Source organism: Alosa sapidissima, chromosome 12 (assembly GCF_018492685.1).
Source record: "Alosa sapidissima isolate fAloSap1 chromosome 12, fAloSap1.pri, whole genome shotgun sequence".
In the NCBI taxonomy this organism is placed as follows: Eukaryota; Metazoa; Chordata; class Actinopteri; order Clupeiformes; family Clupeidae; genus Alosa; species Alosa sapidissima.
The window spans coordinates 5867084-5886778 of record NC_055968.1 but is presented as its reverse complement, the minus strand read 5'-3'; the positions used below and the strand labels follow the sequence as shown (position 1 = coordinate 5886778).

General features: G+C 41.9%; 1 protein-coding gene across 4 annotated transcripts in view; it reads left to right on the top strand.

Moving 5' to 3' along the window:
- The window catches only part of nlgn1 (neuroligin 1), a 203201-nt gene that overhangs the window by 89116 nt on the left and 94390 nt on the right, over nt 1–19695 (top strand). For 3 of the 4 annotated variants that reach the window (XM_042057468.1, XM_042057469.1, XM_042057467.1), the window contains one exon: nt 17741–17800. The exons of the other annotated variant lie outside the window; for it this stretch is intronic. In XM_042057468.1, coding sequence (XP_041913402.1) covers nt 17741–17800 — 60 coding nt within the window. The remainder of the gene's footprint in view (nt 1–17740; nt 17801–19695) is intronic. 4 annotated transcript variants of the gene reach the window in all.

Below are 19695 nucleotides of genomic sequence, written 5' to 3'. Positions count from 1 at the left end.
AATGTACTCTCTCTCTCTTCCCCACTTCACTTGCCAAGTCATCCACTACTACATGTACATATCAGAGCTTAATTAAGAGAGAGATGCAGCTCTATGCCCTCTTGTCCCTGATGCTGTCTTTTTAGAGAGTTCTCTCAGAAGGCTGTGTTTTACATGATGGATTGAACAAGAACAGGGAATGTAATGTGTGAGGCATCCGTCACAAGATGGGGCCAGTGGATGACAGTGGGAATTCAACCAACAGCATTGCATGCATTGATTTGGTAGTTAACTCAAATTCAGCAAAAATTATGTTAAAATTATGTGATGTTATGTTAAATATAAATAGATTATGTAGCTTTTAGGTTGTCTGTCTCTGTGGCATTGGGAATTGCACAGCAAAAAAATCCATTCTCCATCCCCATCAGGAGCAAGCCAGCCTACGCAGTGCTGTGCATCTGGCTTTGATTCAGCCTGCCATGCGGAAAAGAAATGTGCGTACAAGCCACCCCTATGTGCAAATTCAGACGTTGACTAAGTTTGACACTGCCCTTTAAATCCAGTGGGAGGCCTTTTGAATTAAGTTGCCTAAGACTAGAGAAGTTCAATTTAACAGAAGGTCAGGGAGCAACCTGAAGCCTAGCCACTGGAGAGCCCTTTTGCCTGCTACTTATTGGTAATTTTAGGTAAATGTTTTAATACGTCATTTGAAGTGACTCCTCTGGGTGGCGATGCTCATAGTGAGAGGTGTGAGAGGCACAGCTACGTGTGTGATTAGAGTAATTGCACTACACGTGATACCATGGTGGCTTTTTCATGTCTGCACCTTGAATGGCCTTTTTACAAAGAGCTCATGTCATCCCACAGCTCTTATGTCTTTTGACAGACAGTATTGGTTTGCTTTGGGGGCTGAATTAGTGGAGCCCCGTACCCTGTGGAGAGACAGGCCTTCGCAGCGGGTATCGGCAGGCAGGAGGAGATCCCCTGCCTGAGGGGATTGGACTGTTCTGTCAGAGAGGTGCAGATACATACAGCAGTGGCATGTGCGAGCTGAAACCCACCAGCTTCCCCAACCACAGACAACACCCTCTCACTAAGAGCAGCTCTGTGTCACTGCACCGCCCTCCAGGGTACCAGCAACCCTACAGCCTCCAGGGTACCAGCAATCCTACAGCATGCCTCTTTACAGACTCTTACATCTGGTCTTACCCTCCTTCCTCCTGTGCCTGACATGGTCTCAGTGTGTCTCAGAGTGTACAAATCCAGGACTTGAGCGAGTGGAGAAACCTGCGGTAAAGCGGCAGCCAACCAAAAGTTTGAATGTGTTTAAGTTCCTGCCATATTTCTCTGATGAACAATTCCCACATACCCCATACAAAATATATTTAAAGGACATTAAAGTTATTTTCTCTCTAGCCATTATTCTGCTGTGGTGAGGTTAAGTGTATGAATATCAGCCGAAGTGTGTACTGTAGGTGTACTCGGTACACAGATGTTTGGACGTCTCAGTGGCATTGGAAATGCTATTTTAAGTTATTTCTCTGAGCAATCGGGGAGTCACACATCACAAACTAGAAGGCATTGTGACATCTGTTTCAGACACAGGATGCACCTCTAGAGGGTACTAACTAATTCTGTCCAACTGATGCTGGCTATAAACTTGTCTCATAAGCAATCTTTACATTAGATAATAATACATCGGGTGATCTTACCCATCAATGATATAAATAATAGGCGTAGGTGTAATCCTAGGCAACACTAATGGCTTTCATCTATGTATGTATAACCTATGTATAGGTATAATATACTGTATGTATGTACAGTTAAAGCAACACCAAAGAGTTTTTTGTACCTTAAAATAATGTTTCCAGGCCCCAGCTGTGGCGCAACTGGCTGGGGCACCTTCACCGTATGCCGGCGACCCGGGTTCGATTCCCGCCCCGTGGTCCTTTCCAGATCCCACCCCGACTCTCTCTCCCACTCACTTCCTGTCACTCTCCACTGTCACTATCATTAAAAGCATAAAAAGGCCAAAAAAATAAATAAATAATGTTTCCAAAATCGTTTCAGTGTTTCATCAACTCGTAATAGGGTCAACGGCACTTCTGCATTCGCTTTGCAACCCTCTATCGGCTATAACCGCACTAGGCAAGTTTGCCAGATCGGGTAGCGGATCTGTAGTTCGATGGAATGAGACATAAGAAACTACAAATTTTACTTGCTTCTGATGTCGCAATACATCATACTTTCATAAAATCATGCAATATACTCTACCTTGTCTGTGGACATCGTTATTTGCAAAGCCGGTGCTGGAAACTCAAATAACGTGCGTGCGACAGAGGAAAAGTGCTTTGGTGTTGCTTTAATATATCAAAGTAAGTTATTTTTTTCTTCTGGTGAAATTGGAGACATGGTGAAGATGCTGCAGTGTCTCTGCCTCCGTGGCATGTTCACAGACAGCTGTGCATGAATTTCATATGGGGTTGCAACTTGAAATAGGGGCATCCGTGGCCTACTGGTTAGGGCATTAGGCTTTCAACTGAAGGGTTGCCGGTTCAATCCCCGAAGAGTAGGAAAAATGTGGGTGGGGGAAGTGGTTGAGCACTGCCCACTTCCATGGCTGAAGTGCCCTTGAGCAAGGCACCTAACCCCTCACTGCTCCCCGAGTGCCACTGTAGCAGGCAACTTACTGCTCCGGGTTAGTGTGTGCTTCACCTCACTGTGTGCTCACTAATTCACGGATTGGGATAAATGCAGAGACCAAATTTCCCTCACGGGATCAAAAGAACATATATACTATACTTATACTTATACTAACATTACAGCTCATATGGTGGGTGATTGGTATTTTCAGGCTGAATGATGGTATACACAATATACTGTTATTTTCTACGAGTTACATATTGAATTGTAAATCAAACTCACAGATGGGAAGCCACAAGCTGTGATGAAAAGAGCATGCAAAGACAGGGTTTCCTTCAATGTTTAAAGATATGTAGATGCAAAACACGTTTATGATTTTTTTATAAACCAAATAGCCTATAATAAATCAAAAAATCTTTGAATGCTTTTCAAAAACAGACCCCAGAAGACTATGCTCATTCCTGGTATTATTTAAACCCCCAAATTATCTAAGTATCCAAGACTGAGCTAAAATCTACTCAAGTTGATGTCTTTTAAAAGAATGAGATATTTTAAAGGAACCATATGTAAGATTGTGGCCAAAACTGGTACTGCAGTCACTTTCAAATTACTGTAGAGCGGTGTATCCCCTCCCCCTCCCCTCTGACTCGAGGTTGCCAACCCGGATGCCGAAACCCTACTGACTTTGTGATTAAAAAATAGGTAGAGGGTGGCGCATCAGACCAAAACACAACATGACATGACCAAAAACAACATCAACATCGGTTGAGGGCTGCAACTTCACTTTTTAAATGACAATATCCTGGCCGGACTACTGTTGTCAGTGATATAAGTATTTGAAATGAACATGATTTCTTAATGTCTAATGACATATCAGGGCCATTTTATGATTAATTGAAATACATTTCTTACATACGGTTCCTTTAAATGACTTCATGTGGGCTGCTAAAGTGTCTGCTAAATGAATACATGTAAATGGGCCTACATATTGACATAATGCTGCGTTTCTACAAAAAAAAAAAAAAGATATATCTTGTTAGTTCCAAGTAGTTCCATGGAAACAATGGAATTGTAACCCTGATTGCAATCTGCCATTAAACATGTGAAGTAACCACGGACAAAATCTGAAGCACTTCAGAGTTTGCTGTTACAACCAGAGTTGCCAATTCCGCTCATAGTACGAGATTTGGGCTTCTTTTTATAAAAAGTCGCTTGGGAAAATGAGGTTACTTTTTTTGGACTTGTTCTTAAAAACGTAGTTGCTTGAAGGCAAAAATAAAAAGTGACTTTGCTTTTTACATGCAAAGTATATTTTCTCCAATTTTCTCACCTTTTGGTAGTATATGGACCCTATTTTGACAATTAGAAATGCAGCGCATAGCGCATTCATATCACGACGCAAAGCATATTCCTATCTTACTCTCAAATTTTTCCACAGGCCTTCTCTTTTATTAAACAATGTGCCAGGGGTGTGGCAATTAAGACCTAAGGTGTGGTCTAGCACATTATCTAAAAATCGCTATATTACACTATCTAAAAAGCATTACTCCACTGACCAAGAAAACACTGGTCTATAGCGAAAGGCACATATGAAGCACAGCTGAAGACGCACTGTCACGAGATGTAAGCAGCAACTTCTCTGCAGGATAAATGTCCTTAGGCTACAGCGCCCATACCATGCACGAGTAAAGGCAAAAAAGGCCCAAAAAAACAGCGGGGAAGAAATTAACGGGGAAATTAGAAAAAATGTCTTGCCCAGCTCCTACACAAATGCATAAAAAGCTGCTTTCAAGACGATATACGACGGCAATGTTGATTGCCATTCTCAATGTGCAGGACTTTCTCAATCGTATGTGCACACCGTACCTAATGCTTTAGGTGATGTGGTGTTCATGTATGAGGTCACAAATGACAGACTATGAACTCATGTGCATTCCTAATGATTCATCAGATATTAAGTAATACATAAATCATGAATTAATTCATAATTCATGTACCCTTACCCTAAAGTGTTACGGAAAATGGTAGGTGAATGGCATACTCACTTTATTGACAATAGTCCAAAGTAGTCTTATAGTATATTAATGTAAGTCAGTACTATCTCTTTACATCATGTACACAAATGCAACACTGCTGTTGCTGGCATGGGGTCAAGAGTAAGAGTGGGTGTAGGTTGCCCAGAAAGGGTGACACAGGAGGGAGAGGAGCAAACATTGGCACGGACGCAACGTATCATCAGATCAACTATATCGGTAGAACCAGTATTGTCTATCTCTTTTGAAAATATACTGGTATATATTTATATACCGATATACTGTCCAGCCCTAAAAGTAAGCTATGAAAGCTTTGACTTATTAACTGTCTAGGGAAGCTACTAGTGGACTAGTTGAATCTTTTTATTTGAATTCATTATTCTGTGAGAAAAGTAAATAGCTGTATTTATAATACTTGATCATGTACTTCAGAGAAAAAAAGAAGAGTGAAGAGAAATAGTTTTTTAATTTTACTATTTTTTACAATTCCTTCCTCCTTTTACATTTTTGTCATATTTATCTCACTCACTCAATCTCTCTTGACCTGGATTTCTAAACAACAATCAAATTTGCATACTGATGCCAACACACAATCACCCGCATCACAAGTAATGATAGTAATTGTTAGCAGCAAGCAGCTGAATTTTCTTTCTCTCAATTGCCTCTGCTTCCTATCTCTAATCTAATCTTGCGTCTTGCATGAATGCCCACACAGGAATACGCACTTTTGTGCGCACACACACACAAACACTCACAGAGTCCTACCAAGCACATATTCAGGAAAACCCCTGCTGTACAATACAATGGTTGATGGATACAAGAATATTGTGTAAGGTGAGACGGCAATGTGAGTAACAGGTGAATGAGTCCATGTGTTCTCTCTCTCTCTCTCTCTCTCTCTCTCTCTCACACTCTTCTCTCTCTATCTGGCTGCCATGGTAACCCAGTACCTGTTTGTCGGAGTGGGTGGAGTGAAAGATTTTGATGTGAAATATGTGCATTGAGATCACAGTAGATGTGATTTTGACGGCCAGATGGCCAGATATTGTTTTTTCTCCTCAATATTGTCTTTAAATATTGCTGCCAGTTCATGCATTGTGCACTTAATTCCAGGCACACTGCACTGTGTGAAGCACTTTTTGTTGCATGCTTTGAAGTGTTGTTTGGAATATGATTCACTAAGAAAAATAACCAATAAGTTTCAAAACTTAAATTGTATTATTCTTTTGTCTCATACAGTATGTGTATTCTTAAGTAGGCCTTATGTACTCTTAAAAGGTATGTGTGTGTGTGTGTTTTCATAACAATGTAACATTTTGTAGTATCATTGTGCCCAGTGAGGGAACGTTGCAAAAGTTATTTTGTTACAAAAATGCATAATTTCACTGGAAATACGAACAGGAAGTAATCCTTAAAAAGCACCTATTTAGTTAAGTTTCCTATATGAAATTATATTTTCTGATTAGAATAATAAAGTAAAATAATAAAGCCTAGGGTTTAGTCTGTTTGGTGTGATGGATTATGAGGTTATGATGGTGAACGGATGCAGGTGCTGTTTGAACAAACTAGACAAGTTATCTTTATTGATCTGCACTCCCATGTGTATTTAACATTTCAGTTCACTTTGTTTGGACACAATAGCAGAATTCATTAATGGGGAAAAACACCACCATGTCTGGATTTTAGACTATTAGTATCAGTAGCTATCAGTAGCTATCAGCTATCAGTATATTTGTCCAGTGTTATCTCTAAGTTACAGCTAAGGCATGCACGTTAATTGAAAAGTGTTTTGTAGGGGCATGAAGAGCACATTCCTGAGTAGTTGTCACTGTTTCAGAATAAAGTGTACAGGACACAGGAGGCAATGATTGTCCTGTGGTTAACACAGAAGGGTGATGTCACTTTAATGTATTTGATCAGTGAGTGAGTGGGTGTACTGTTGCTTAGGTCTCCAACACTCTGTGAGTGCATTAGTACATACACCCAGTAGTGATGATCAATCGGTCGGAGTCCTCCACGAGATCCATAGTCGACCGTATGCCCAATGATTTCCTGCCAGCCTTTTAATGTATCTATAGGACAGGTCGATGCTTCCGTGGGAAGAATTCTATATTTTTGTGTGATGAACTACTTAATCATCTCCATTGGTCAGTTCAGTGAGGAAATCCATATCCATTTTCCTTTTGTCTTTTATTGGCGGTGCACTTTTCAAGTCATCAAAAAGCAGCAGGGGAAGGGAGCCCAGATTAATGGGTTGACTTCAGTTTGGCATACTTTGATACTAATTAAAGCTTTCTGAGACTAATTTACTAGTTCATTACCCTTGCCTGGAGTAGCAATATGTAGGCATTTACTCAAGTCATTTTCTGAAGACAATGCAGGGCCTTGGGTTGTCAGAAGAGCATTTCTTGCAAAGAGCAGTTTTCTGTCTCACACTTTCTCTTACTTGTGTTTCAACCCGTCTGCCTGGCTTTGTCTTCATGAGCTCTAACTTAGTCTTTTCTCCTTCTTCTGCCTTTTCAGCCATTTATTACTTATTTTCCCTCCGCCTGCCTGGATTCAGTCCATCTCTTTCTCTCTGGCGCGCCACCTTGCTCTCTTCGTAACTGTCCCAGCCTCCCTCTCTATTTCCAACCTTCATGCCAGTTTTTTTCTCTTTTTTATCGTTCTCTACAGAGTGTTTTTTTGTCAGTGGAGGACTGCTGTGGTACATATTTATACAGTTGGAAGGCAAACACCAAATGGCTCTGAAATGAGTCGAGGGGGCTGCTGATACAGTGTCACTGCTATTTTTGTCAGCCTGCTTCCTCCATAAGGATGGGATCTGATAAGGGCGACACACAGTTGTTGGTTTCATTGACGAGTCGTATTTCATGGCCACAGCAATGTGTACACACACACACACACGCACACACAAACACACACACACACACACAAACACACACACACACACACACACACGCACACACACACGCACACACACACACACATCAGCCCTGACACGCTATACTCCTGTGGCTCAGCATACATTAAATCCCATGATGCTGGTATGAGGTATTTCAGGCATCTCTCTCTCTCTCTCTCTCTCTCTCTCTCTCTCTCTCTCTCTCTCTCTCTCTCTCTCTCTCTCTCTCCCTCTCTCTCTTTCTCTTCCTGTCTATATGCACTATAGGGAGCTGCAGGATATGTCTCACTAGACTGTCATGGGAAAAGATACTTTGATAAAAGCTAATTGGTGCATAATATTCATAATACTCTCTAACAGAGGCACAACATAGTTATAGCACATTTTTTACTTTTATGATATGCCGTTTTGTGTCACAAAGCAGAATAAATCATTAGCTAGCCAGCATGTGTCATTGAAATACAAAATAAATTAAAAAACGTGACAGTTTGACATATTGTGAAGTTTGATTCATTGATGATTCTATCCCCTAGCAACACTGCATAGAAGTGGTTGGGGTGCATGTGAGTTACTAGGTTGGGCTATTCTGGGCAAAGCTGATTTAAATTTACATTTTCAATGTAACAATTATTACAATTGTAACAATTGTTGCATGTGTAAAGGCTTGTATAGGCACACATGCTTACTTAAGTCTTCTCCTGTTATTGATTAGTCACTGTCTTCTGGAAGTTGCCTGACAGTTGTGCAGATGTGACACTATTTGGTTTGCAGTTAATTTAGTGTTTTGCATGTCTCACTATTGGATGTAATACTGACTCATCAAGTGAAAGGCTATAGTTCTCATTAACTTTAATACAAACGTAAAGGAGATCAATCAACTTGGCTTGATTGCTGATATAACTAAGTGATCAGCAAATGGTAGACATTGATCTAGTGCAGTGTTTTGTTTCTCCACTCTCATTGGTGTGTTAGTGAAGTGTAGTATTGTGAGGATACATTGTTTCACTTTCCCTAAGTTAATTTCCTCTTGTAGATAGGCCAAATAATGAATGACTCTCACAATATTAGTTTGATGATAAACATATAATGTATTTATTGAATTAATTTCCTCAGTGTCCTTCAGAATTATGTTTTTCACACTCTTTTAATTTTCCAGGTGTACCTATCATTTCTTTTTGGGGTTATATCATACTTAGTTTACAGTATGTAAATATGATAGTGGTGGATGGAGTCCAAAATACACATGGAATGTTCAGCACCATTTCTGAAGATCTATCTCAGCATCTGCTGAATCTGTCTGTTTTTTTCCCCTTTAGCTTATACCATCTGAGCTATTTGCCTTGATATGAACTGTACCTCTGGCTGTTTTTCTTTTAGTTTTCTTATGTGTACCTCATCATAAAAAGCCTATAACTATTAACCTTCTTCCCATTTTTCTAATTTCTCTCAGAGCCTTTAAAGTGGATGGCTGGGTTTAAACTCAGCTTTGATAAGACATGCTTACGGTTAGCAGCACTCATGATGATAGAGGCAAAACTCTCTTTTTGAGAACATTATTGTAGTTCAAGGAAATATATTTTTCCATAAAAAAAACTCCATAGAAATGTCTTTCATCTCTCTATTGTGTGTGTGTGTGTGTGTGTGTGTGTGTGTGTGTGTGTGTGTGTGTGTGTGTGTGTGTGTGTGTGTGTGTGTGTATGTGTGTGTATGTTTATGAGATCTGTTTGCCTGAGGAAACAAACAGATGTTACTGTGATGTAAAACCACACTTTGCTGCTCAATTTCATGTCCTTTGTGCAACAACGCACGCGTTAGTAATGGCAGCAGACGTGTGTCTTAAAATGTCAGTCTGACGGTCCAATCCCTGAGTGACAACACAATATGGCTTTGGACCCTCAACTCCCCAAACTTAAAAAAAAACAGAGATGCAGACATCCTCCCACCAAAAATATCTCAGGCCATGTTAGCTAGGACACTGAAGTTATGTTTCAGTGTTGACATAATTAAAAATTGATTAAAGACAGATTTAGTAATTTGTAGACAGTCATCAAAGGCGATCTGTGCTTTGCTTTGCGTCCATGTGTGTGTAGCAAAAAGAGGGGAAATGGAGGGTAAAAGGAATTGGTTTGAATTTGTTTCAGAGCTGGGAAATGATGCATAATTTTGCTGACGTGCTGTCGGAGGCGAGGATGGGGGCTTGAAGGATGTTGATGATGGCGGCAGCACGGCAGCAGGCGCTAGCTACCGATGCTGCCAGTGCACTTTAGCCCTCTGCTGTCTTTCATCTCTGCATGCTTGACAACGCCGCACTTTGAAATTGAAATGATGTGAAAATGTAATGCGCTGGCAAATTAGTCCGTTTGCCGTCCCCACACACGACAGGCCCCTCTTTGAACATCCCCGCTCTCCCTCTCTGTCATTCCTCGGAGGAGCCCTGGTCTCTGTGGCATGCCCGGAGACTTGCCAGCCAAGCCGCATCGGCTGCACTGAGACCTGGCAAAGCTTGCCTGCTTCCTAATGTCAGATTACTGTTAATCACCGCAGCAAAGAGCTGTTGTGCTTGAAGAGTTTAATAAGTCTGCTAAGATGGCACGCTGGACTGGGAGGCTACAGGGGGTACGCTAAGAGACAGAAACACACACACACACACACACACACACACACACACACACACACACACACACACACACATACCAATATACATTTCACAGTTCTCTCACTGAATGATTTATAATTTTCTGAATCTTACCTGATAGTGATGGTATTTTATTTCTATTTCCTTCTTTTTGTTGCCATATTTTTGTGCAAATGTAGATTCTGCCGTCCACTGGTGGTGCCTGAAGGCATGCCGAGTTGAAACAAGCCACCTCTGTTTCCCCTTCGCCTTTCCCACTTCCCCCTCCTCCTCTCCCTCAGTGCCAAAACCCAGACCATAGACTGTGAGAAAGGGACAGGGGGAGTAGAGGGAAAGAGAGCAAGGCACCATTGCTGAAAGTGTGTCTAATACAGTACATGTGTCAAATCCCTCCAATCTCGGGTTTTCTTTCTCATTAAAGGCTGTCCGGAGTTCAGAGGAAAATAAATTAATTTCAGCAGACAGATCTTGGAGAGTGTCACATTTACTGTAAGCTTAATAAGCAACTCTACTCTCAAATTTATTTATTTTATTCCACTCAGAAGTGTGGATGCCGTTGCAGGATTATTATAAGGGGGGTGGGGGTGGGGGGGTACAGATTTGCAGATATGCTAATGCAACCCATCCTCAGTCCAGATCAATCAGAGCGCATACTCCGCAACATTCTTTCATACAAAAGATATTACAGAGGAGATACAATGCACATAAAAAAGACACTCAGAATGACCTCAACTTTTTTCCAGAGGAGAGAAGAAAATGTCTAACAGAAAGATGTCCTTGAAACAAAGAAAGACGAGCATGCTTTATAGAGGAGTTTTTAAAGAACTGCCTCAGAGATGGAGGGGCTGAGGAGGTGGTGTTTGTCAGAAGCCATATTAATCTACAGTGTATTAGTCATGCCCTTGTGGACTTAACAGTGGCAGCTGGCCATCTCCTATCGGTTTGGTCACCACTGGACATCACTGTGATGTAATACCAATGCGTTTTAATATCTCTAATATATAGTGCTTCTGCCTGTACCAGAAGGCTTTATTGAAATCAATATTTGCCTTCAGAAAGTAATTTGTTCTTCTCAAGCAGTCTCCCTCTCTTTCTCTCTCCCTCTCTTTCTCTCTCCCTCTTTCTTTATCTATCATGTGTGTGTGCGCACTATCCTACACCACATGCAATCAAGATAGAGTCTATACATTTCCATCCATCTGAGCCGCCGTGGGTGGAAGGATCCCACTGAACAAAACTCAAGCAGAAAGAGAGAGAGAGGGAGAGCACACTAGGGGAGAGAGAGAGGGAGAGCACACTAGGGGAGAGGGATGAGGGAGTGAAATGTCTGCTCCGTGGAATGCTCCTCTTCCGATTGACCTGCTCTGCTCTCTCTATCAAACGCTCCCCCCCGTCTCCGCCCCACCCACCTGTTTCCCGACAGGAAGAGGGCTCATTATGAGGTTTGTCATCTCGGCAGTGTCACGCCGCACAGCTCTGACGGCTCCTAATGAAACCTTCCCCGTGCTACCTGCCTTTAAGTTCCCCATCTCCACTCGGCCCTAATGAGCCACGGACTCCTCACAGTCTGAGCCCACGGTGACATTTTGGTCCCCCATTTCCCCTTGCACTCCTGCCTGGGTCTTTGGAAGGCAAAGAGGGGAAAAAAGCTGTTAGCTGTTGGCGTTAGCTGTTGATATTTCAGGACCCGCGTTAGTTCCCCTTTCAGGTGGCAGCAAATAACCCCCTCTCCTTAGAAAGGAGAATGTCAGCCATGTTTTTGAAAAGTGAATCAAATATTCATGAAACGCCTAGCGAGAGTTCCACATCAGGGTAGATGCTTATTTTTCTTCTTTATATATCTGGATGCAAAGCTGCAGTGTTTTTTATTCATTAGAAAAAGAAACATTCTAGTATTGCCATGTAATATTCATGCTGTCAACGGCCTGAATTAGTTTTACAGAGAGGAGTGATCTTTTGAATCCATCGTCTGTATCGCTTCTGTGGTACAAAACCTCCTTGCGACGACAGCACTGCGAGGACTTGAAAGGCTTGTACACACATCCGTGTCATGTAGAACGGCTGCTTGGGGAGTCAGGAGTCAGTGCGCTTTTGACAAGCCTCCCGTGCTGAACACACAACCATTGTGTGGCATCATTCAGAGGAAATGGCACCTCATCTACAGGGAGAATACCTGGTTTGGCCATGTAAAGCATTGGGTTAATGTCCTGAGTCAGAGTTAAGGGACAGGCAAATCAAATGGCACTTATTTCTTGAAATATCTCTTTTTTTCTCTCATGATTTTTTTGTTAAATGTCTCTCTCTCTCTCTCTCTCTCTCTCTCTCTCTCTCTCTCTCTCTCTCACACACACATACTTGTTTTCCTGTCTTTCTGTCATGCACCCCTTCCTCTCACTCTTCTGTCTGTCCTCCCTGTCCGTGCATCTTGCTCTCTCTCTCTGTCTCTCCCAGGCTTGACTGCTAGTGTGTAGCGTTAAGATGCCTTGCTCCATGGGAGCTGGAGGTGAGAGAGCTATGTGGCTGCTTGTGAAAAAGCTTTTAGTTCCATATTCCGTGGATGGTCGCCCTGGGCGTGTTACCGTGGAGATCTGTGAGAATCCTTGTCGTAGGCAGGCATGTGGAAAACACGGCTCCGTATAGATCTACACTCTGGATGGAAGATGTGTTTTGTGTGTATGGCCAGAGGATATTCTTCTTGTCTGACTGGCTATGCATGGGTGTTTATATGTTATTGTGTGCCTCTGACTGGCCACTTAGTTTCGGTTGCTGTAGGCTATTTTCTTTTTAAACTTCAGATATAATAATAATTGTGTATTTCTCCCTTTTTTGCAACTCAGGTCAAAAGTGTTAAGAGTACATCTTTGTCATATTGCATTGCTGGAGCCGTGTCAGCTAGTCTTGTTAGCTTGTAAGTGGTAAATAATAAATTGAGTAGAATTTTGACATTACTATTTCCAGGAAGCAGTCAAACTACACACCATTAGTGCATCAATCTGTTTTTACCAAAAAATTCACCCTGAACAGACATATCTTAAAATAGTCCTCATTTTGATGCACTGCAACAGTTGAATTTGTAATTGCAATCAACAAGCGTACACTATTGGACTCCTTTTTTTCCATTTTCAGGCATCAGCTTTTTGATCTGCACCATTCTCCATTTTGTTGTACACTTATTTGAGCAACCTAATGCTACTGATTGCCACAGTACAAGACGCTCTTTGCTCTTTTACTACCATCTAGTGTGTGTGTGTGTGTGTGTGTGTGTGTGTGTCCCCGTGCGTGGGCTGGGAGAGGGGTTCATAATTGCATCAGCTGTTTCTAAACATGTTCTGGCCCTGGTAATGCATACTCTATCTCAGGTGCCAGCTGGTCCTGAGTCATCCATTTAAAAGATCTAGTGCTCCTTCTCCCCAGTCACTGAGTGGATTAACCAAGCCCCCAGAGTAAAATGTTTCTCCAGAGGACCAAGAAAACATTTCTCTGGGGTCCTGGCACAGTGTTTGATTGGTCAGATCAGCATTTATCGAACTCCGCAGCAAAGGCTGTAGACCTCGGCTATGCTCTCTGGCTCCCAGTGTAATAGTTTCCCCTCAGATCACCTCTCCCAACCCACAGCTCACATACAAGTGACACTTTTAAGTGATGGCATTTTCAACCATCTCAAGGTTGTTCCTTTTTCTAATAGCATTTAGTTAAAAAAGTAGAGTATACCAGCTAGTGTTTATTCAACCATTGCCTGGGAGGTGATGTGTTTCCATTTACATCTGGTCTCTCCACATTTATGATGAAGAAAGTGTCGATGTACCCAATCTGAAATCAATTGCGCACCCAGTGTTAATTACCCGGCCTGCGGGCTCCTCACGGGCATTGTGGTGTGTCAGGACGCTGAGGTCTGAGGCAGGCTGCGGAATTGACTGTACTTAGACTGTTCCCTGCATTACTGAGTGCTCAAGCATGAAGTTGCAGTTTGTCAGTCAGAGGTGTAAACAAAATCTATAATGGCAAAAGAAGAAGTGTGCGTGCGCGTGTGTGTACTGTATGTGTCTGCGTGCATGCATGCGTGCATTTATGTGTGTGTATGTGAATGTGTGTGTGTGTGTGTGTGCGCGCTTGCGTGAGTGTGTGTGTGTGTGTGTGTGTGTCTGCTATTGTATCCTCTTTCTTATGGCAGCTGTGGAAAGAGTGAGGATTTCATTTTTCTCCACACATCATTATGTCCATCTCTGTCTCCTGCGCCTCCGTGCCTTTGAAAGATACCAGAGCGCCCACAGCAAGGTTAAGTCAAAAAGCAAAAGCAGGAGGATTCAGAGGAACCCATGCAGTGAGACTGAAAGTGGGTGGGAAAGTGTGTGTGTGTGTGTGTGTGTGTGTGTGTAGGGGGGGTGGTTGGAGAAGAGGCAGAAAAAGAGTCCCACAGAGAGAGATTGGCTGAGGCAGACTGAGCAGGTGAGAGGTCAGAGGCCTGTGCCGCAGGATTCCACTGCCCCGCACTTGTGCTTATGGACAGGTGGAGAGGAGACAGGTGTGCCCCTTGAACCTCCGCGCCCCTCCACCTCTGCCCTCCTCCTGCCCAGCACACAGAGGTGCAGCAGCAGCATGGAGAGTCAGAGTGGGGCCTCCATCTGTCCATCCATCCAGCCATCTATCCATCAGAAATCCTGCAGAGATGCGAGGGGAGGGTGCTTTTTGTGTGCGTCAGTGTGTGTGTTTGTGTGCTGTATGTTTCTCTCTCTCTCTCTCTCTCTCTCTCTCTCTCTCTGTGTCAGTGTGTGTTTGTGTGCTGTTTGTTTCTCTGTCTCTTTCTCTCTCTTTCTCTCTCTCTCTTTCTCTCTGTGTGTGTGTTTGTGTGTGTGTGTGATAGATAGGATACCTGGCTGAATGCATCTGAAAGGGGGAGGGGGGGAGAGAGAGTAAGAGCAGCAGTGGAAGAGTGAGGGTACTTATCACAGTTGGAGAGAGGACACCGAACCACAGGTTAAGCTACTGTGCCCTCATTCTGAACCAGCCTTGAAACTTCTCATGACTGTGTGTGTGCACTGTTACAACCACTGGATCTATCAGAGGGAAAAGTCTCTTCAGCCCTTCTTTCTTCGGTTCACATGACTCTCAGTACCCACATGCTACAGTATTTCTCAACAAACAATGTGTGCAACAGCATTTCTTGCATTCTGACCAGAATGGCTGTTTTGCTGAATGTATTCTTGATCATTGCAAATGTTGCAAGAATTGCAAGTGTAGGAAGAATTCCTGAATGCATCCCTCACACGCTCATGAGAATGTGATTGCATACCTCTGCACACTCAACTATGGCTGTTAACCTATAGTGCTAGTCCTGGCAAATATGTCATAGTATAAAAGAATATGTACAACCTCTGTTATGGCCCTTATTGCAATAGCTTCAGCACTATTTCTAAGCCTGTTATGCTGCCAAGAAAACCTGTGATAAGACACACACACACACACACACACACACACACTGCAAAAGATTGTGTTAAAGAAAACATAACTTGTCTCATTGTGGTTTGCACATGTCTCTCTCTGTCTGTATGTGGTGTAGGAGGTCAGACTAGAGGTGTTTTGCCCCATCCAAAGATAACGAACACAGCACTCAAAGCAATTATGCATAGATAAAAATCTATTTCCGTAATGAGGGACTAACACTGGGAGACCACCAGGAGAGAGATTGAGGTCATTTTCATTATAGCTGGGGTTATTGTGTGGGCTTATTTGTTTTACTTGTTTGGCAGGGGAGATGTCTTCTCTTGTGCCAAGCTGTAGGAAGGAGTTTGCTCCATGGAAACTTCTTGTATATTCATACTTTTGTACATTCTTTTAATGAGTGCATGATGTCTGTTTTAAGATTGAACAATCTTTAGGATTTAGTTTAACCAACCAGACTATAATCAGATCAAACTGATATCTAATCAAGTGTTTGCAAAATGTGTGTTGATTAGATGTACTGTATGCTACTGTACCTTGCTTAGCATATTGTAAGTTAGGCTTCTTGTCAATTGAATGTGCTGTTTAATTACTGATGTATTCATCTTTCAGAGAAAAGTCATCAGAAGACGCCAAACCCAGCTGTATGAAAACAATAATCATGCTGTTAACGTTGATTGTTCCCTCCACAATACTGACTGCCATTCTCTTCTCCAGCTCAGCCTGTCTCCCTGCACGTGTGTGACACACACAAGGCGGGGGACAAAATGAAAAGAAAGAAACAGTGTTGCCATAATCTGTTGGAGTAGTCTCTACTCAATGCATGCTGCCTCACACACCTGCCGCCCCCCCTCCTCTCCCGTGCACCAGGTCATATTGTGGAGGATCAGTGCTATTCAACGCCTTGCATGGCTCTGAACACACTGTGTATTTGGCTGCAAAAAGCTCCCACTTGCCATAATTCAAGACCAGTCCTGCACACACCTCAGGCTCTGACGCCTAGCTCTCTCTCACGGACGCTCAGTCTTCCTTTTCTCTCTCTCTTTCTCTCTCTTCATTGGTGTCTGTCACACTCCTGTCTGCTTTGCATGCATACAGTAGGAGGTCCTGCATGATGGCTTCTGCTTTTTGAATAATAATGTCCATGTTGTGAGCTCATGTATTTTGTTTGTATTTCTATATGTGTGACTGTGTGTCCATGTGTATCTAAGTGTGGCTGTGTGTGGGAGTATGTCTAAGAGTCTATGTTTGTGTATAGTTTTTAAACAAAGAAAACATTAAGACAGGAACAGTGATTATACAGTATAGCAACCTTTGCCACGTTGCTTGTGCTATGGTTTGCTGATGACAAAATAAACATAGCTAGTGAACTGCTATATATGAACTGCCCACGTGTTTGGAGCCACCTCATACACCTGTGTTTTATTTTCATTTGGGCAGGTTGGCTATGTAATGGATTTAGACCTTATTATAAACACAAAACAAGTGTAGCTGAGATTTTTTTGATATAGGCCTAACCATACTGTGTTGGTTTTGCCAAAATATGCTCACATTTTCTAAAATCTTTGCTATATGTGATAAAATTATATATAAAAAAGTATAATATAGCATGATGCAATCTTAAAGGTAATTCTGTACATTATGATTGACACATTAATGTATGCAATGAATATGCCATTTTTATGTAGTTCTGAATATGGGCCGTTTAGGTCTTGGGTCTTTGTAACAGTCTGCCAGTGACCAGTGATACCGTCTTTTGATATTTACTCATTGACCCCATTTCAAAATACGGTAAAAAGCTTGCAAGCAAAAAAAAGTTTTTGCAACCTTTTTTTTTCTTCTGAAGGGGCTTCAGTTGAACCACTAGAGTTTTCTTCTTTGTTTCTTTGCAGGAACAATCCTCTGTAGATACTTTATAGAAGCCAGACCCACATTTGTTGAATAATTTAATTGTTTAGATCTCCTCTTTTTTGCTCTTTAAGATAAACGCTCATACAAGAGAAAAAGACGAAAGTGAAAGTTCTTTGTCTTTGAAGCACTTTTTTATTGAAAGGCTTGTGTGTTCTTGTATTCTGTTTCCTCCATCTTCTCCATTCTTGATCCTAGGTCCCCTTACAAAGAAACAGAGTGATGATTTAGGTGATAATGACGGTGCAGAGGACGAAGGTATTTTTTTTGATGCAAAACTGATATGCATGAAAGGAAACCCTTTCCAGTTTTTTCTTCTTTGTTTTTCTTAAATTTTCTTGTCCTTTTTTTGAAAGTGAAGATTCTTTTTCTTCCTAGTTTTTGGCTGGATGTGTTTTGTCTTTTTTGCTTGATGTTTTCAGAGTATGTTCAATGTTTCCCGTCATTCCAAAATTGCTTAAATGTTAATAACCCACCATAGGTTTTTGCCTGACTTCTCCTTTTGTTTTGTTTATTTTTAACATACTGCATCCCACCTACTTAAACAATAATACTGATTATTATTAACCCCACTGCCAACTCTTAACACATTTTTGCATGATTTTTAACCCCTCTGCTTTTTGACAACTACTTATGTAGTCTTACTTTGTAGCCTGTACATCAGTGCTAACATCAATAAATAGTTTAATCATAGACAGTTTTTTTGGCGCAGCCAGTAAGTTTCCTACGCAACATAGTCTGTTCCTGGATCTGATGAAAACATCCCCATTGGAATAATAGAAATATATTTGTTGCTATTAAATATAAGACTCATCACAAGCAGTATCTTAATATACATATCACAAATTACTATGCTGTCATAGCGACAGTATTATTAGGATACCTTACGTGACTTCATTAGAGTATTTTCTCCTCAGTCCTAAAGACAGAACAGAGACTTAATATGGACAATTTCCAGTATGATCTCATGAAATAAGCACCAATTAGGGTAAATGTAACAGGGAATGAGGCAGCTGTCTTTGATCTGCACATCAAAAGATTAGAACCATGCAGACACACAGAAAGCCCCGCACACCGCCATGCATTGACTTATAAAGAATTCAGGGCAAACAAACAATCCTCTTAACTACAGAAGACAATATGCCATGAGACTTGTGCTCCGTGAACTCATTGAGAGGCAGCCACGTCCCACGGCAGAGCTTTACAAGTCTAAACTGTTCCACATACTTTAAACCCCCCCCCCCAACCCCACAGGAGCTGAGCATTACAACTCGGTAAACAGCAGGACATTTGCCCCACTGTGTTCTCACAACCTTGGATTTTTCAGTGTGTTTTCCCAAGCTTTTTTGCCACCCAGTTTTTGATTTACTCGATGGACTATCATTTTTCAAGCAAACTTTCTGGAATTACCTCTGCTCTTCACTATGAACATTTAATCTCCGACCCATTCTTAATCTGAAGGAGCCTCATGATGGAACAGATACGTTTTCCCTGGAATGAACACTTTAAATGAGAGTCAAACACAAAGGCACAAACAATATCTGATGCTGATGGGCAATAATATCATGTGTTCCCCTAATCAAATTGAATGGAAGCAGTTCAAGGATCTGTTGCTGAGGATATCTTGAAATGACATTGAAATTGCAGTTGCGCTTCATTGGTTTCAACCAGTCTGGAAATCTTTATTTATCAAGGTTTCTTCAGGTGCACACAAGGTCAGATGTCACCCACATCTCAGAGAGATGGAGATGGCTGGGGAGAATGGCACACACAGACAATAGTGGGGAAGTGCCATCTCATTCTTACAAGAAGCACAGAGGAACTGGTATCCCTAAACAATTATCAGTGATCAGCCCAATCCAGGGATCAAGAGTGGCTGGCTATGACACAATGCTGTGGGAGGCACTGATTGGGTTTGGGCCTTAGCTCCAGTAGCGTCCCATTGTCTTGATGGTTTGGCACCTAAAGTGTGTACACCAGCAGAATGACATCCGTTCAGACTGGGAAATTATTTTCATATCGCAACAAAATTGGAATGCACCCATCATCACACCAAGTTCCTAGTAAACTCACATGGCAATTGTAACCGTAAACCGTAAACACAAACTCCGTGCACACATACTGAGCAGCTGTACACACTCACACAAGCACAT